Source organism: Bos javanicus, chromosome 9 (assembly GCF_032452875.1).
Source record: "Bos javanicus breed banteng chromosome 9, ARS-OSU_banteng_1.0, whole genome shotgun sequence".
NCBI classification, from domain to species: domain Eukaryota; kingdom Metazoa; phylum Chordata; class Mammalia; order Artiodactyla; family Bovidae; genus Bos; species Bos javanicus.
In genome coordinates this window covers 83606280-83622559 of record NC_083876.1, presented here as the reverse complement: position 1 = coordinate 83622559, position 16280 = coordinate 83606280, and the positions used below count along the sequence as shown (strand labels likewise).

At 40.1% G+C, this 16280-nt stretch overlaps 1 protein-coding gene across 2 annotated transcripts in view; it reads right to left on the bottom strand.

Moving 5' to 3' along the window:
• GRM1 (glutamate metabotropic receptor 1) overlaps positions 1–16280 on the bottom strand; it is a 419739-nt gene that overhangs the window by 47394 nt on the left and 356065 nt on the right. For both annotated transcript variants that reach the window (XM_061428236.1, XM_061428237.1), the window contains exon 7: positions 3806–3932. In XM_061428236.1, coding sequence (XP_061284220.1) covers positions 3806–3932 — 127 coding nt within the window. The remainder of the gene's footprint in view (positions 1–3805; positions 3933–16280) is intronic.

Here is a 16280-nt window from a genome sequence, read left to right as displayed (position 1 = left end):
CAAATTGTATATCATGGCAGAAGAAATCTCTGTTTATGTACCATAAGAAGTAAAGTGTGAAATTTATATGCTGAATTAAAATGTACATTTTCCCAGGAAGAAAACATTAGAAGCTTATTAACAGCTTCAGAAGACACTTTCTCTAAGAAATATACATTTTTTTTTCTTCATAGCCAAAAAGCAACATATCCTAATGAGAATAAAAACTCACTTGTTAACATACTTTTATTCATTAATTTTAGTCTTTGGAGCATATATGCAAAGTATCTCATAAAATGATTTTAAGCATATTTTTAATAAACTTCACCTTCAGTAAAAAGCACTATTTTCTCATTTTAACTAAAGTTCAGTCCAAAAAATCCACCCATGAAAATAAAACACTTACATAAAGACAATGTATATACTCCTCTTGGTATTTTACTGATTTTTGTTTTTCTCTGCCTGTGAGTCTTCTCTTTTCACAACTACTGCTATCATGGCAACAGTCAAAAACACATTGCCATGAACTGCACTCTTGCTCTGAGCCTGACATGGCACCCAGTAAGTGACAAATTAGACCTCATTTTCCATTAACGTGAAAGAGTGGAAGGGATGCAGAAACAATAGGTGCCATTAAAACTAAATATAAATGAGGATGAGAGATGCATATTCTGAAAGATCTTAAACATAAGACTTGTGACATAATTTGGATATATAATCCAAATTTAGCCACTTGCCTGCTGTTACCAGATAAAGACAGAATGGGCTGTTGCTTGGCTCAACTTTTTTGAATGTTAGTGATTTTTACATACATGATGGGTGATAGTAGATTTACTTCTCTAGAAAGATATTTGCATTAAAATTATAAGTTGCATTTATAATTAAGGAGCATTTTTTTAAATTGTTGCTAATCTAGGATGGTCATCGCTTGGCAGTGGACAGACAATATATCCACAATGGAAGATCTCTAGGGGATAAAACAAATGACTTTGAGTTCCTTTATTATATTAGATCTTTAAAAAGTTTTTTTTTCTATTTTAATATTGGATAGAAGTTCTTTTCATGTATGAGAGAAGCTTCAATTAAAGGGAAGCTGAGACAGTAGGAAAAGTTGGGAAGCTCTGAAAATGTAGACAAGAGGAAAACTTGTGCCTCAAAGCCAGGACTTCTGACATTTAAGATTAATCTTAGAAAGGGGCTAGTTTTGTCTTTGATTCTCTTTCTTGCCAGCTGCGGTCTCAGTCAAAAAGCAGAGAGGACTGACTCTGAAGTCAAACCTAGTTTTCAAGCAAAAGAGTGATCTAAGGAGACTACTTTCTCAAGATAAACAAGACAGGAAGCACACACTGACTAAGAAGATCAGTTCTTGAAGATGTGAACCTGTGGGGGAGGAGGCTTGTGTCCAGAACAAGGTTGGAAAAGCTTCTTCAAGTCAGTCCAATGCATGCAACCATGAGATAAATGCAGAACGAAAGAAAGGGCTTTAGACCCAGAGACAAAAACCCTAGATTCTCGAGGTGATTCTTCTCCTAGTAACCATCTGTATTGACCTAGATGAACTTGGGTGAGTTCCTTCTTTCTAATTCTCTCAATAGAACAAACATTTATCAGGCAGCAATTATGTATGTTCAAGGCACCAGGCTGTGAGCCAGAGTTTCCCAAGGGATGGAACAGGGACTAGAATCTGATGGGTCCCGTCTCAGAATTAGTGAATGGGGATCTCTGCAGATGAGTAATTCCTGGGTGATTTTTAGGCATATTTGAAGTTGAAAACCAGCTTTCAGCAAGAGAATTAAAAAACGGGTGAGACAGAGTTTGTACCTTCAAAAACATTCTAATTTCTTTTCATTTTAAAATGGCCTTTGTACCAGGTGATTGCTAAAAGCTTTGATATTCAGTTTATTTTCTTTTTTTAATTTAAATTTATTTATTTTAATTGGATGCTAATTACTTTACAATATTGTATTGGTTCTGCCACATTTTCTAACCGTATTAACATTTTACATGTCTCTTACTTTAAAAAGTATAATTTTAATTATTGACCTTTTTCTACTCAGGCAGCCATTTTTGATGTCCTCTGAATAAGCCACACAATTTCTTAGTTTCAGAGTCTTATTTGGGAAGAAGTGAAAAAGTAAACAGCACTCGTGAATGTTACCCTAATGATTTTCAACAGCACCCAGGGAAGCGTGGGATCTGCAGTCAATGAACTAGGACCTGCTTCTAACTAGTTATGACCCTGGGCACACAAGTATGCCTCTCCAGGCCTTAGCTTTCATGTTCTAACATGAGGGATTGTGTTATTCAGATGATAAGGTCTCTGTGAACTCAAAGTTTCTATGGTTCTATCACTCTTAAATTTTTTGAACAACATCTGTGACACATGTATCATCTGTAAGCTCATATCAGAGTTTTTGGAAATCAAAACTCATATGTACATGCTAAGTCGCTTCAGTCATTTTCAACTCTGTGGGACACTGTGGACTGTAGCCTGCCAGGCTCCTCTGTCCGTGTGATTCTCCAAGCAAGAATACTGGAGTGGGTTGCCATTTCCTCCTCCAGGGGATCTTCCCATCCCAGGGATTGAGCCTATGTCTCTTCTGTCTCCTGCATCGGTAGGCAGATTCTTTACCACTAGCGCCATCTGGTAAGCCACAAAACTCACATACCTGAACATTACTCTTGGGAAGCTTAGAAACTTGGGTAATCCATCCACAGGAATCCCACTGATTTTACGAGTAAATCATCTCCTGCATTCATTTATTCCTCTCTACTCCCGTGCAGCTGCTCTATTCATACCCTTTGAAATTCCTCATTTGGACCAACACAGTAGCTTTCTCACTTCTCTCTGTTTTCAGTTTAGGTTCACTATCCTTGTCCACACTGCCATCATGGTTATCTCTCTGAGACACCAATATCATGACATTATTCACCACTTTAAATGCTTCTGTGGTTCTCCTATGCTTAAAGCCCAAATCCAAACATTTAGAATAAGTTCTTAAGGAAGTTCCTTACCATTTGCTTCCAGTGTCCTCAACCAATCTCATTTCTGACCATATCTCTACCAGGCCCTTGTATTTACCAAACAACCCCATATAGTTGTTCCATGGTTTTCCCCAAAAGTACTACATGCTTTCCTGTTTCCCATGTTCTACTTTCTATCTGGATTTTTTTTTTTTTTATCTCTGTGTCTGTCTAACAAACTTTACAACTACTGTAAAATTTGTCAGGCAGATAAGGAGATGAAAGAAATTCCAGATAGAGAGTAGAGCATGGGAAACATTTATTAAAATAGAGGCTTCCCAGGTGTCTCAGTGGTAAAGAATCTGCCTGCTAATGCAAGAGAGGCTGGGGACTCAGGCTCGATCCCTGGTCGGGAAGATCCCCTAGAGGAAGAAATGGCAACCCACTCCAGTATTCTTGCCTAGAGAATCCCATGGACAGAGGAGCCTGGTGGGCTACAGTCCATGGGGTCACAAAGAGTCAGTCATGACTGAATGACTAATCACACTATTAAAATAACTATTTTCTTTTATATTTTTACATGTTTCTTCCCTGATTATTTTCAGATAAAAATTATAAAAAGAAAAACAAGAACAACTGGTATACAAGAATACTCTTTGAATACACTTTTATTTATATTTAAATAAACTTTTAATATGGATGATGGAAAACTTTTAAGAGCTTTAAGTGTACCTTTGACATGAGCAGTAACAATGTAAATAAATATTGAAAAAAACGTGAGTTAATCACTCACATTTTACACAACAGGCACATTGCAGAGGCCAATGTTCGGGATAAGGTTGACAAGTGAGACAGTTCCTACCTGTCAGATCTGCATTGGGCCACCATCCCAAGTCACAGGCTTTGCAGGTGAATTCATCTTGCACATACTCATTCTCTTTGCAGGCAGTGCAAATCCAGCAGCAGCTGACTTCCCCTTTCCGTATGACCTATAACACAGGGATATTTCATATGCCTTAAATTTAGTTTCTCCAGACAGCCTTTCTTTTTTCAGATGAGGACTTGCTTTCATACTGTAATTTTTTTTTTTTTGAAGACTAACTTTCCAAAAAAATTGTACACATTGAGGAACCTCAAATACATGGATTGAAGTATACCTCATTGCAGTAGAGTTCAGATGTGAATTTCAATTCACTCCATGTTGGATTTGGAGGCTTTTCCATAATCATTTCTTTTATAAAGGGAATTAAACAGTTGAATGCTATCATTATATATATATATATTAATATGCATTAATAGTTCTCAGAAAAGTAAAAGTACATTTCTCTTTTTCATACTGTTATGTTGTAAGCTCCCTGATCTTTACTACCATAATGTCTAATATGTTGCTAATCCTATTGTTTAAAATATCATTTCTAATACTCTTTGTTTTTCATTTTTTAAAATCCATCACCATATATCATCTCATGATATATACGTTTTCTTTTAAACCCTTTTGTATGTATTTATAGTAGGCATCTTAATTTGACTATTAATTCCATCATCAATATTATATCTAGGACTATTTCTACCACTTGATTTTCTTTCTGGTTATGTGTCACATTTTCTCACTTTGTTACAGGTCTAAAGTTTTTTAACCAGATGCTGTACATAAGGTATAGAGTGCTGGATTTTTTTCTTGAAGTACTGGCCTTTGTTCTGGCAGGCAGCCTGGTTACTGTGGCTCAGTTTGAGCCTTGTTTTTCCATCTTTTAGGGCAAGTCTACAATATTCTCTAATCTAGGAATAAGTGAGTAAAGTCGCTTAGTCGAGTCCAGCTCTTTGCGACCCCATGGATTGTAGCCCACCAGGCTCCTCCATCCATGGAATTTTCTAGGCAAGAGTACTGGAGTGGGTTGTCATTTCCTTCTCCAGGGGGTCTTCCCAACTCAGGGATTGAACCTGGGTCTCCTGCATTGCAGGCAGACGCTTTACCGTCTGAGCCACCAGGGAATCCCCAATCTAAGAATAGTTTACCCTTATTATAAAGTGTGACCTTGTTGGGCTCTCTGCTCATCTCTGTGTATTCAGCAAGGTATCTCTACTCTGGCTTATGGAAACTGGGAAAATTCTTGGCCTTATGGGGCCTCTGGGAATCCAGAACCACAGTCATTTTTCTTTCCTTGGACTTTCTAAATTGTACTATACTCATGCAGGGGGCTTCCCTGGTGGCTTACATGGTAAAGAATCTGCCTGCAATGCAGGAGACCAGGGTTCAATCCCTGGGTAGGGAAGATTCCCTGGAGAAGAGAATGACTGCCCACTCCAGTATTCTTGCCTGAGCAATTCCATGTACAGAGCATCCTGGCGGGCTACAGTCCATGGGGTCACAAAGAATAAGACACAACTGAGTGACTGACACTTTCACTTCATACTTATGCTGCTGCTGCTGCTAAGTCGTTTCAGTCGTGTCTGACTCTGTGCGACCCCATGGACAGCAGCCCATGAGGCTCCTCTGTCCACAGGATTCTCTAGGCAAGAATACTGGAGTGGGTTGCCATTTCCTTCTCCATCATACTTATGCAGATAGAGTCAAATACTGATGGGAACTCATACACCAACTGCTGGAACTCTTTTTCTGCATTGATTCATTCTCTTCCTTTCTCTGCACTACTGATTCTATCTGCCTTGGCTCTCCTAAACCTTGGTTTCTGTCTTCTTAAATTATCAAGATAGCCAAACTCTGTGTTCTTTCTCACTAAATAACAACCAGGAAATTGCCTCCAGACAGAATGCCTGAATGATTTTAGGGTTCACTTCTCTGTTTCCTTTCAATTCTTTGAAATCAAGGTCATACACTGTTTTCCAATGTCTGAACACAGTTATTTCATATATTGTGTCAAGTTTTCTGATTGTTTACAGCAGAATGCTGTCTGAACTTTTTTATTCTCTCTTGGCTGGAAACAGAAGTCTTTCCCTAACATGTTCAGTCAGTTTAGTCATTCAGTTGTGTCCGACTTTTTGTGACCCCATGGACTGCAGCATACCAGGCTTCTCTGTCTATCACCAGTTCCCAGAGTTTACTCAAACTCATGTCCATTGAGTCGGTGATGCCATCCAACTATCTCATCCTCTGTCATCCCCTTCTCCTCCCGCCTTTGATCTTTCCCAGCATTAGGGTCTTTTCAAATGAGTCAGTTCTTCACATCAGGTGGCCAAAGGATCAGAGTTTAAATTTCAGCATCAGTCCTTTCAATGAATATTGAGGACTGATTTCCTTTATGATGGACTGGTTGGATCTCGTTGCAGTCCAAGGGACTCTCAAGAGTTTTCTCCACCACCACAGTTCAAAAGCATCAATTCTTCGGTGCTCAGCCTTCTTTGTGGTCCAACTCTCACATCCATACATGACTACTGGAAAAACCATAGCTTTGACTAGATGGACCTTTGTCAGCAAAGTAGTGTCTCTGCTTTTTAATATGCTGTCTAGTTTGGTCATAGCTTTTCTTCCAAGGAGCAACCGTCTTTTAATTTCATGGCTGCAGTCACCATCTGCAGTGATTTTGGAGTCCTCAAAAATAAAGTTTCTCACTGTTTCCATTGTTTTCCCATCTATTTGCCGTGAAGTGATGGGACCCTAACATGTTTGACATTATCAAATGTTCTCCTATGTAAAGTCAGAAATCAAAGAGCAAATATTGCCATAGCTTAAAGTCATATACACCTTATCCTTTGTGAGGATAAAATTATCTTCTTGTAGATCAGGTCAAAATGTATTAATGAGCCACTATTTTAAAATTACATGAAAAATATATCATGACAGTATATTTTCAGAAACTGTAAAAGGTTTTCTTTTTCTTCTTTTACTTTCAAATAACTCTAGAAAGTATACTCAAACTGTCTTTCTGAAAATCCACATCTATCCTCAGAGTAAGCATGACAATTTGTACTGTATTCCAAACTATAAATTTTTCTAATGCTATGGAAAAATTTAAAAAGTAGTGCTTTATTATTTTAATTAGTATAAGAAGTGCAAATTAATGTCTATCTCTTCAATCAGCTTTATCTTTTTCCTAACTATAAAATAAATACTTCAAATTAGACAAATTCTAAAGATAATAATTCTAAACAAACATATTTATGCAAGATGACTAGTGAAAAATAGATCCTATGGGTGACTGCCACATGGAAAAATACTTAAAATTAGGTTTTGAATGGCTGAATAAGTGCATAAAAAATGATTAGCTTATACATTTATCAAATAATGAAAAAGGAACTGCTCAGATAGAATTTTTTTGTTATTCCTTCTTATTCGGCCACCAAATATATGCACTTTTGACATATATCATCTAAATTATGGGACTTGTCTTTTCTGTCTCTCAGCTACCCCTCCAGACTTAAGATTCCCTGGTGGCTCAGATGGTAAAGAGTCTGCCTGCACTGCAGGAGACCCAGGTTCCATACCTGGATTGGGAAGATCTCATGGAGAAGGAAATGGCATGCTAGATTTTGGTCCCTGCCTCTAATCCTGGCTTTAATTTCTTCTCACTCCAGAGTAACAGCATGCAATTGCCAAGACTATCACTGTGGGCTGTGGGCTCCTAAGGGAAGGGAATCATGCCTTACTTTCCCTGTTTTCAGATCACAGTCATCAAGAAATGTGCCAAGAACGCACAGTAGGTGCCCTCTGAATAAGGGTTGAGTTGAATCTTTTTTAAAAATGTAATTAAGCCACTCAAGGAACTTTAGTGCCTCCCTTTTCTAATATCTTCAAAACATAAGCTCTTTGGTCAGGCGTTTACTTAGCCCCCAGTCCTTGTTTCTGCACCTGAGTCTGATTGCTAATAATTTCTTACATAAGTCCACCAAACAGACATTATGTCTTCAGTAGTGTCAATATAACTGTTTGTTTTGGAGGGAGGTTTCAAGTAGGGCAGATACATCATTTGATTTATTTTTCATCTGACTTTCTTTCTACCATTTGGAGAACAGATTTTAAGGAGGGCAAGAGAGAGAGAGCATATGTTGTTTAATCCATGGTTTTAATATGCAACAATATAGTAAAGAAATAAATATATTTTAATAAACAAAAAAATATTCTTTTCCATTCAGAGAACTCTCTTTCCTCCATCACTTCATCTATGTCACTACATTTGAGTCCTGACACAGGCTCCAGGAAGTATTTCTGGTGCAGTGAACCCTTTGAAACATTATCTTATTTAAAAATCCTCTGTAATTACTAATAAGATATAGTTGGCATTTTATTACCACAAGTTAGTCAACTTTTGTCCACTAATTGTGCCACATGTATAGGATAGAAGTAGTAGTGTTAGTCGCTCAGTCGTGTCTGACTCTTTGTGAACCCATGGACTGGAGCCCGCCAGGCTCCTCTGTTCATGGGATTCTCCAGGCAAGAATACTGGAGTGGGTTGCCATTTCCTCCTCCAGGGGATCTTCCTGACCCAGGGATCAAACCCAGGTCTCCTGCATTGCAGGCAGATTCTTTACCATCTGGGCTGCTGGGAGGACCCACACGTATATGATAGATACGCTGCATTCAGATACTTAAAAAATTCTTAAATTATTGTCTCTTATGTTTTCGTCTCCTCATTTCACAAATATTTTAAGTTATTTTTATATTTTTACACTAAGTGATATTTCTTTTGCATGTAGTATATAGTCAATAACTGAATAAAGTATTATTTCATTTTTGTTACAGTAAGACACTTTTTATGACAGCTCTCAGTCGTGATAAGAGATTTAATGTTTCATTGAAATTTTCTTTGAAGGACCAAGACTTCCCAAGACACAGGAACTGTTTTGATTCCTTTTACATCCTATGTACTGGTGCTCTGTTTATTGTTAACAAGACTAGATGACTTGCTGCTTCACACAAGGCTATGATTCAATTCCATGTATACTGTAGGAGTCTTGTTTGTGCCATAGAAAATCAAGTGTTCTTTTTATGAATATGTTTCCGAATAACTTGAAATGGATTTTTTTTTAGTTTAAGCTTTGTTTAGAAAAAGGGTAAAAGAAAGTAAACAGCATCAGGAGAATATAATGAAGGAAAAGTAACAATACATTAAAGGAAACAGAGACATTTTCTTCAGGAGGAAAATGCCTGGAAAACTAAACAGAATAAAGACTTGGGTCTTACCTAATTAGGTCTGTAGGAAAACCAGCTGCTGTTTAGGTTTCCTTTGCATTCACCGTGCTAGCACAGTTCTTGGCACATATTAATTATTCAATAATTATTCAATAATGTATGTGAAAGGAAAGACAGAAATGATAAGGAATAGGATATAAACAGAAGAAATGAAAATGAAGAATTTAAGAAAAAAAATAGGAAGGATTGAAAGCTTGGCAAGGACTATAGAAAAATATCAATTTAGGAAAATCCCTACATTGTAATTTATTACAGGGAAAATGTAACAAAATCATATATGAATATAAAATGATCACAAAAATGGACATATATTGAACCAGACCATGTGTGAGGAACTCTGTACAGAATTATACTAACACTCACAACCGCTCCATGGAGTGAAGTTACTTATGTACATTTTGCAGGTGAGGAAACAGCTGCAGAGGGGTCAGCAGCTTGTGCAAACCTCAGTCACATCATCTCCAGTTATTATCAAGATCTAGGCTCTTCCTCGGAGAGAAGGCAATGGCACCCCACTCCAGTACTCTTGCCTGGAAAATCCCATGGATGGAGGAGCCTGGTAGGCTCCAGTCCATGGGGTCGCTAAGAGTCGGGCACAACTGAGTGACTTCACTTTCACTTTTCACTTTTCACTTTCATGCACTGGAGAAGGAACTGGCAACCCACTCCAGTGTTCTTGCCTGGAGAATCCCAGGGACGAGGGAGCCTGGTGGGCTGCCATCTATGGGGTCGCACAGAGTCGGACACAACTGAAGCAACTTAGCAGCAGCAGCAGGCTCTTCCTAGTGTAAAAAGAATTATCACAGTGATGATATGTTATACCAAGAACCAAAACTACATCTCAGAAGTTGGCAGATATTTATTCACTTATCCAACCTTTATTTAGTGGCCCAGTGTGCCAGACATGGTACAATACATAGGGACAGATAAATGAAAAGACTTGATGATCACTGAGGTTAATAAGCTCAAAACTCTGACAGAGTAGAGTATACCGATAGAAGAATGAATGAAATGCCTCTGCAGGGCATATGCAGTCAGTCATTTAGCCATTCATTCATTCTCATTATGCATGCAGAATGCCAGGCGCTGCATCAAGGGTAGAAACCATCAGTGAATAGATCATATCCTTATCTTTGAGAAAAACACAGCAAGAAAGAGGAATAGGGTTCAGGACAGGGATCAATAGGAGGCAAGAGGCCTAGGAATCAGACTTTGGAGGCACTTAAACCTTTCATCATGTGGGGTCCACCCTGCACTTGTAAGATCTTGAGTGGAGTCGGGGTGGGGGTGGGCAGATCTCTTTAGTGTATGTGCAGTAGGCTTCTGACTTGCCTCATCTTAGTCCCAGTCCTGTTAGGGAGGAGGCACATGGAACTGGGGATTGCAATTTTACCTGTGATGGTCAGGTAAGGCTTCACTAAGATAGGTCATTTGACTCCATTAAAAATTAATTTTTTAAGAAAGATATGCCATTTGAGTAAGGACTTAAGAGCAGGAAAGGAGGAAGCTCTGAATACATCTGGTGAAAGAGAATTCTAGGTGGTGGGATCAGCTAGAGCAAAGATTGCAAGTAAGAGCTCTCGGCACACTTATGCTATTGCCTTCCTCCTCCACTTTTCTCTATGTGGGTAATGTGCCAATAAACGTTTACTTTAAAAAGACTTCGGGCCCTGCTTCAGCCACAGCCACCTGCAAAACACAGGAGATCTGCTGGGCTCCTTCTCTGCTCCATGTCACATGACTCAGCGGCAGCTTCTGTCAGCACCTGTCTCCAAAAGTGTCAGACAAGCTAGATCTGAGGCCAAAGTGAAAAGAAGAAAGTGTTAATCACTAAGTTGTGTCCGACTCTCTGTGACCCCATGGACTGTAGCCGGCCAGGCTCCTCTGTCCTTGGGATTCTCCAGGCAAGAATACTGGGGTGGGTTGCCATTCCCTTCTCCAGGGGATCTTCACCACCCAGGGATCAAACCTGGGTCTCCTGAATTGCAGGTGAATTCTTTACCATCTGAGCCACCAGGGAAGTCCACCAAGGATAAAGTGATCATCAAAAAGTTCAGTAGCCAGGAGACCAGCTTAAATACTGGTCGAAGCTTGAGACATGAAGCCATCAGAGTGACTGTGAATAAATTAATGATGATTCCATAGAATTTCTCATCATAACCAGTAAAGTTTCCTCTTCACCCAGAGAGACTATAGTAATTTCATGATTTCACATACATAATAAAACCTGCAATATTTTGTCTTCAACTTTTTCCAAAATTTTAGCAAATATGGTTTTAGTAGCTGGGGCAGATCACATCATTATTATGCAACTATAAGCTTCTCAGATAAATAATTTTTTATATTTCTGTGTGCAATTTTTATTGATATTCTGCCATCCTGCAGCGGACTTTGGAAGATATTACACAATGAAAGAACCATGTCTTTATTTCATTGGTTACATTAACTATCAGTTCAGTTTCAGTCTCTTAGTCATGTCCAACTTTTTGTGACCCCATGGACTGAAGTATGCCAGGCTTCCCTGTCTATCACCAACTCCCAGAGCTTACTCAAACTCATGTCCATTGAATCGGTGATGCCATCCAACTATTTCATCCTCTGTCACTCCCTTCTCCTCCTGCCTTCAATCTTTCCCAGCATCAGGGTCTTTTCCAATGAGTCAGTTCTTTGCGTCAGGTGGCCAAAGGACTGGAGTTTCAGCTTCAGCATCAATCCTTCCAAATGAATATTCAGGAGTGATTTCCTTTAGGATTGACTGGTTGGGTCTTCTTGCCATCCAAGAGACTCAAGAATTTTCTCCAACACCACAGTTCAAAAGCATCAACATTAACTATGAACAACTTAAAACTTATGGGTAGTTTGCTTTGATTCACGGAAAGAGGAGGCTGAGGAGGACAGGACAACTGTAGTTGATGATGTTATTGCCAATTTTCTTAGTTAGTCTTGTAGCCATGTGAGAATTGCCTTTATTCTTAGAAAACAAAAGCTGAGGTACGAAGTTTCACGATATTTGCACCTCACTTTCAAATGGTTCAGGGAAAAAATAGTTAACTCAGTCCTGAAGTATATAGTCTGTAAAAATAGGTGTATTGGGGCTTTTTTTTATGTGTATAAGGTGTATTTTACTATATGATAATATGGCATGTGTAATGAAGAACCACTTATGATATAGTCCATGTTCACATAATGTCTCCGTAATTCTATCTTGATTGGCCAGGTCAGAAGAGGGGAAAGTGGAGGTCTCTTCTCTCCATGACAAAACTCCCAAATCCAGTTCAGTTCAGTTCGGTCGCTCAGTCGTATCCAACTCTTTGTGACCCCATGAACCAGCAAAGAATCCAAAAACAAACTTAAAGGAAGAAAAAAATAAAAGAGAAGAGAAGCGAAAAGAAAGAATAGGAGGCCAGTGGGAGCAAACTTCAGGACCCTTTCCCTGGGATTCTCTGTCAGTTTCCCCATCTCTGTCAGAGTCTCCCAACTGCCTTCTAGTACTTATTGCCTCCTTAACTCTAGATTCTGGTTTCCCTTAGCATTTTTAAAGTGGATCTCTATTTATAGTTTTGTTGTGAACTGTTGAGAAAATAAGCTTCAGCAATTGAAATTTGTAGGAATTATGCCAGTTCATATAATGAAAGATGGTTGAACAACATGTGGCTGTGGGTTGATAAGAGCTTTGGGTTGGCTCTAAGCCCAGCTCGGCATTTGCTAGCTGAGAAAGCTTTGGACAAGTGACTCAAGCCCTCTGGGCCTCTGATTTCTGATCTGTAAAATGGGGTGATAATACCTCCTTTAAAAGCATTGTTTTAAGGAAGAATTGAAATGATGTCAGTAAAGCACCCATTATTGTACTTGCACAAGGATATGCTTGATAAATGTTAGTCTCCCATCTCTACTGCCTCTCTGCTCCTTTCTTTCACTTTCACTTCTTTTGCCTCTCCACCTCTTCTTACCTCTTTCCTGCCTTCCCTACACAGAGGAAAAGAGCAGCAGGCTTGGTGTGGGAGACCAACACACATACCAGGCCCTTGCTGTTCACTTGCAGACCCATGGTCTACATTTTATGTGCTAACTCAGATTCCTTTTGCCTGACCTGTGTCAGGCCCTTGGCCATGTTCTTGGGCGTTCTGGACACTTCTGCAACTCCACCTCAGTTTCTACCACTACTGTGTCATCTTAAGGCATCCCCAGGTGGCTCTCTCTCCCACGGAGGAGTCACTGGGGTCCAGAACTGCCTCCATTGCACTCACCACAGCAGGAGCTATAAGACCCACAGCTGCTTCCCCTCCCTCACTGCTTCCAAATCTTAAGAAGATCCACCTAACAGGACAGGGACTCTGGCTGCCCCAGTAGCTGCCTAGAGGCATCAGGTAACGTCACTTCCTGTGAACAAACGTTGACCGTGGGAAGCAGAAAATAGAATAGCAGGAGTGTATACATTTTTCTCCTTTCTTTGTTCCAATAAACAGTCTGAGAAGTCTGTCCAGAGATCTGGTAAGGCTGAGTTGTGCTCAGTGAGGCAGTGTCCTGCCCAGCGATGCATAACCTCAGTGGGGGAGGTGTTTTTCCATGCTTCCATGTCTCCATTCCCTTTTCCTCTCACTCCTGCTTCCCTGGGATTCTGTCTCCCAATAAAATATTAGCACTTGAGCCTTGCTTAGCTTTCAGGGTTCAAGAGAACCTGAGCTAAGGACTTGTGAACTACATTTTCCAGGCTCTCTTTCCAGTGTCTTCTCCATAGGGTTGGAAGAATGGGAGGACCTAATGGGAGACTGAAGAGCCAGAGAGAAGAGAAGCCTCGTACTGAGGCCTCTCCCGCCTCCAGCTCTGGACATGTCTCAGGTAGTATCTACGACCTTCCTTGTGTCGCTTTGGCCCTGGGGTGGGAGTAATTCCTGCTGCTGCTCATCTCTGAGTTGCATCAGTGCCCCCTCTTACTTTTATAACCAGTTTTCTTTTTTTTTTTTAAATAATGTAAAACTCCCTCTGTTGAACCACCTAGTGTGGGTCCTTTCTTTCCTGACTGTACTCATAAAACACAACAATGAAAGTTTGATTTTATTTACCTCTGTTTGTGGTATGACTGAAATCAATTTCTCCTTCCTAAAATATTATATCTGTAAAATATTTATATTTCTAAAAATCAATAACATAAGAAAACTGGACTTTTAGCTACTTCAAAGGAAATTACCATAAGAAAGCTTTATGGGTTACCATAAAACAAGTCAAATGATTATATCAGCATTTGAAGCGACATTTGACATTTAAAATGAATAATCCTTTCCCAAAGGTTATGCTTCTCAGTTAATACAAGTGCAAGCCCTCCCATCACCTTTTACGTTGCTTCTTTCCAGTTTCTGTAGTGGCTACTGAGAGATCTCGCTCTGCATCCTGAACCTGCTAGGTGGCAAATCGACAGTGGAAGAATATAAATGCTATTACTTGGTAAATGGGATTTGGATATCATTTGTTTCCCATGGTGCTTATTGGAAACAAACAAACATCCCCCCTCTCCTCCACTCCAGATGCTACTGAGAACGGGCATACTTTCATCCTGCAGGGTACATGGTATTACAAAAATTGGACCCCAAGAGGTTTTCATTTTTAGCTAGTGCTCTGTAGTGACTCAGCAATGATTTCTGGGATCTCCTTTGATAACACTGCATGGGCGTAATGCAAATGTAATGCCAGAAATACTTGAGCATCAAGCTTAGAGATGCATGCAGACAGCCTTTCCTCTGAACTGGGGCCTGGGGGGAGGGTTTATCTCTGGAGCATACAAATGGGACTACACACGGCAATGTGAGCTCCTGTTCACAGCCTGCCAGCAGTCAGAGTAACAGGAGGGAATTCTAAAAGGGAGCTGGAGTGCAGAGCATCTTCAGGATGATTTGTTTTCTCTTGCCAGGGTTTTGCTTGTTTATTTGTTTTCTTTTGTTATATTCTGAAAAACCAAGCTTTGTAGTTCCATAAACTTTTTTGATAGTAGTTTTCTGCACTAAAGATGAGATTCTGTCACCCAGGCTGAGAAGGAGGTCTGAGATGAACATGTGACCTCCTGTGGGTCATCAGTCCACCACCAGTAAAGCTGCTCAGTCGTGTCCAACTCTTTGTGATCCCTTGGACTGTAGCCTACCAGGCTCCTCCATCCATGGAATTTTCCAGACAAGAGTACTGGAGTGGGTTGCCATTTCCTTCCCCAGGGGATCTTCCCAACCCACGTCTCCCACGTTGTAAGCAGACGCTATTTACTGTCTGAGCTATGAGGGAAGAAGAGCATAAAGCCCAGGGCTTCTGGGTTGTCCCAACCATAAGACTTTAGGTCACAGAGGTCCTGGTTTTCCCAACTATCCAGAGAAGAGGACGAACCCAGAATCTTGCGGTCTGACATCCTGTAGCAAGAGTCAAGGACAAGTTTTAGGTTTCTCCCGGTTTCAGAGGATATACTCCTAATACCACAAGAAAGCCTCATGTGAAAAATTTCACCTGCATAAGAATCAGAAGTGGATTCTTGGGGAGAATCTGCACTGACGTATGGCCCACACGCATTGGTTTGGTTGGAGCCACTCTTACACTACTGACATGCTTCTACGATGGGTGTAAACCAATGATGTCTCCAAGTCTACCAATTGCCTCATACTACCCTATTCAGGTAGGAATCCTCACCTAAATCTTCCCGTGATACAACTCAAGGATTAACCATGGGCATGGCAGGAGGCCTCCAGCACACTGTCATAGCACTAAAATAGAGTTCATTCTGATTGGCTAGTTGTCATGACAATTATTGTTGTTCAGTTGCTCAGTTGCATCTGACTCCTTGCGACCCCATGGACTGCAGCATGCCAGGCTTCCCTCTCCTTCACTATCTTCCGGAGTTTGTTCAAATTCATGTTTATTGAGTTGATGATGCCACCCAACCATCTCATCCTCTGTTGCCCATCTTCTCCTCCTGCCCTCAATCTTTCCCAGCATCAGGGTCTTTTCCAATGATAATTACTAAATATTTTTAATATCACATCTACAGAGAAGGCACTGACGTTTGAAACTACAGTGAGTTGCCTCAGGAGTTCTTTTCATACTCAAAGTGACTGATTCTCTTGAGAGTTTGAGTCCACCTGCACAGCTCTTCTTAGATGTTGTGGGTCCCAGATCCTCCACCTTCTTTGTTCAGTAGGGATAAAGTGGTGGATCC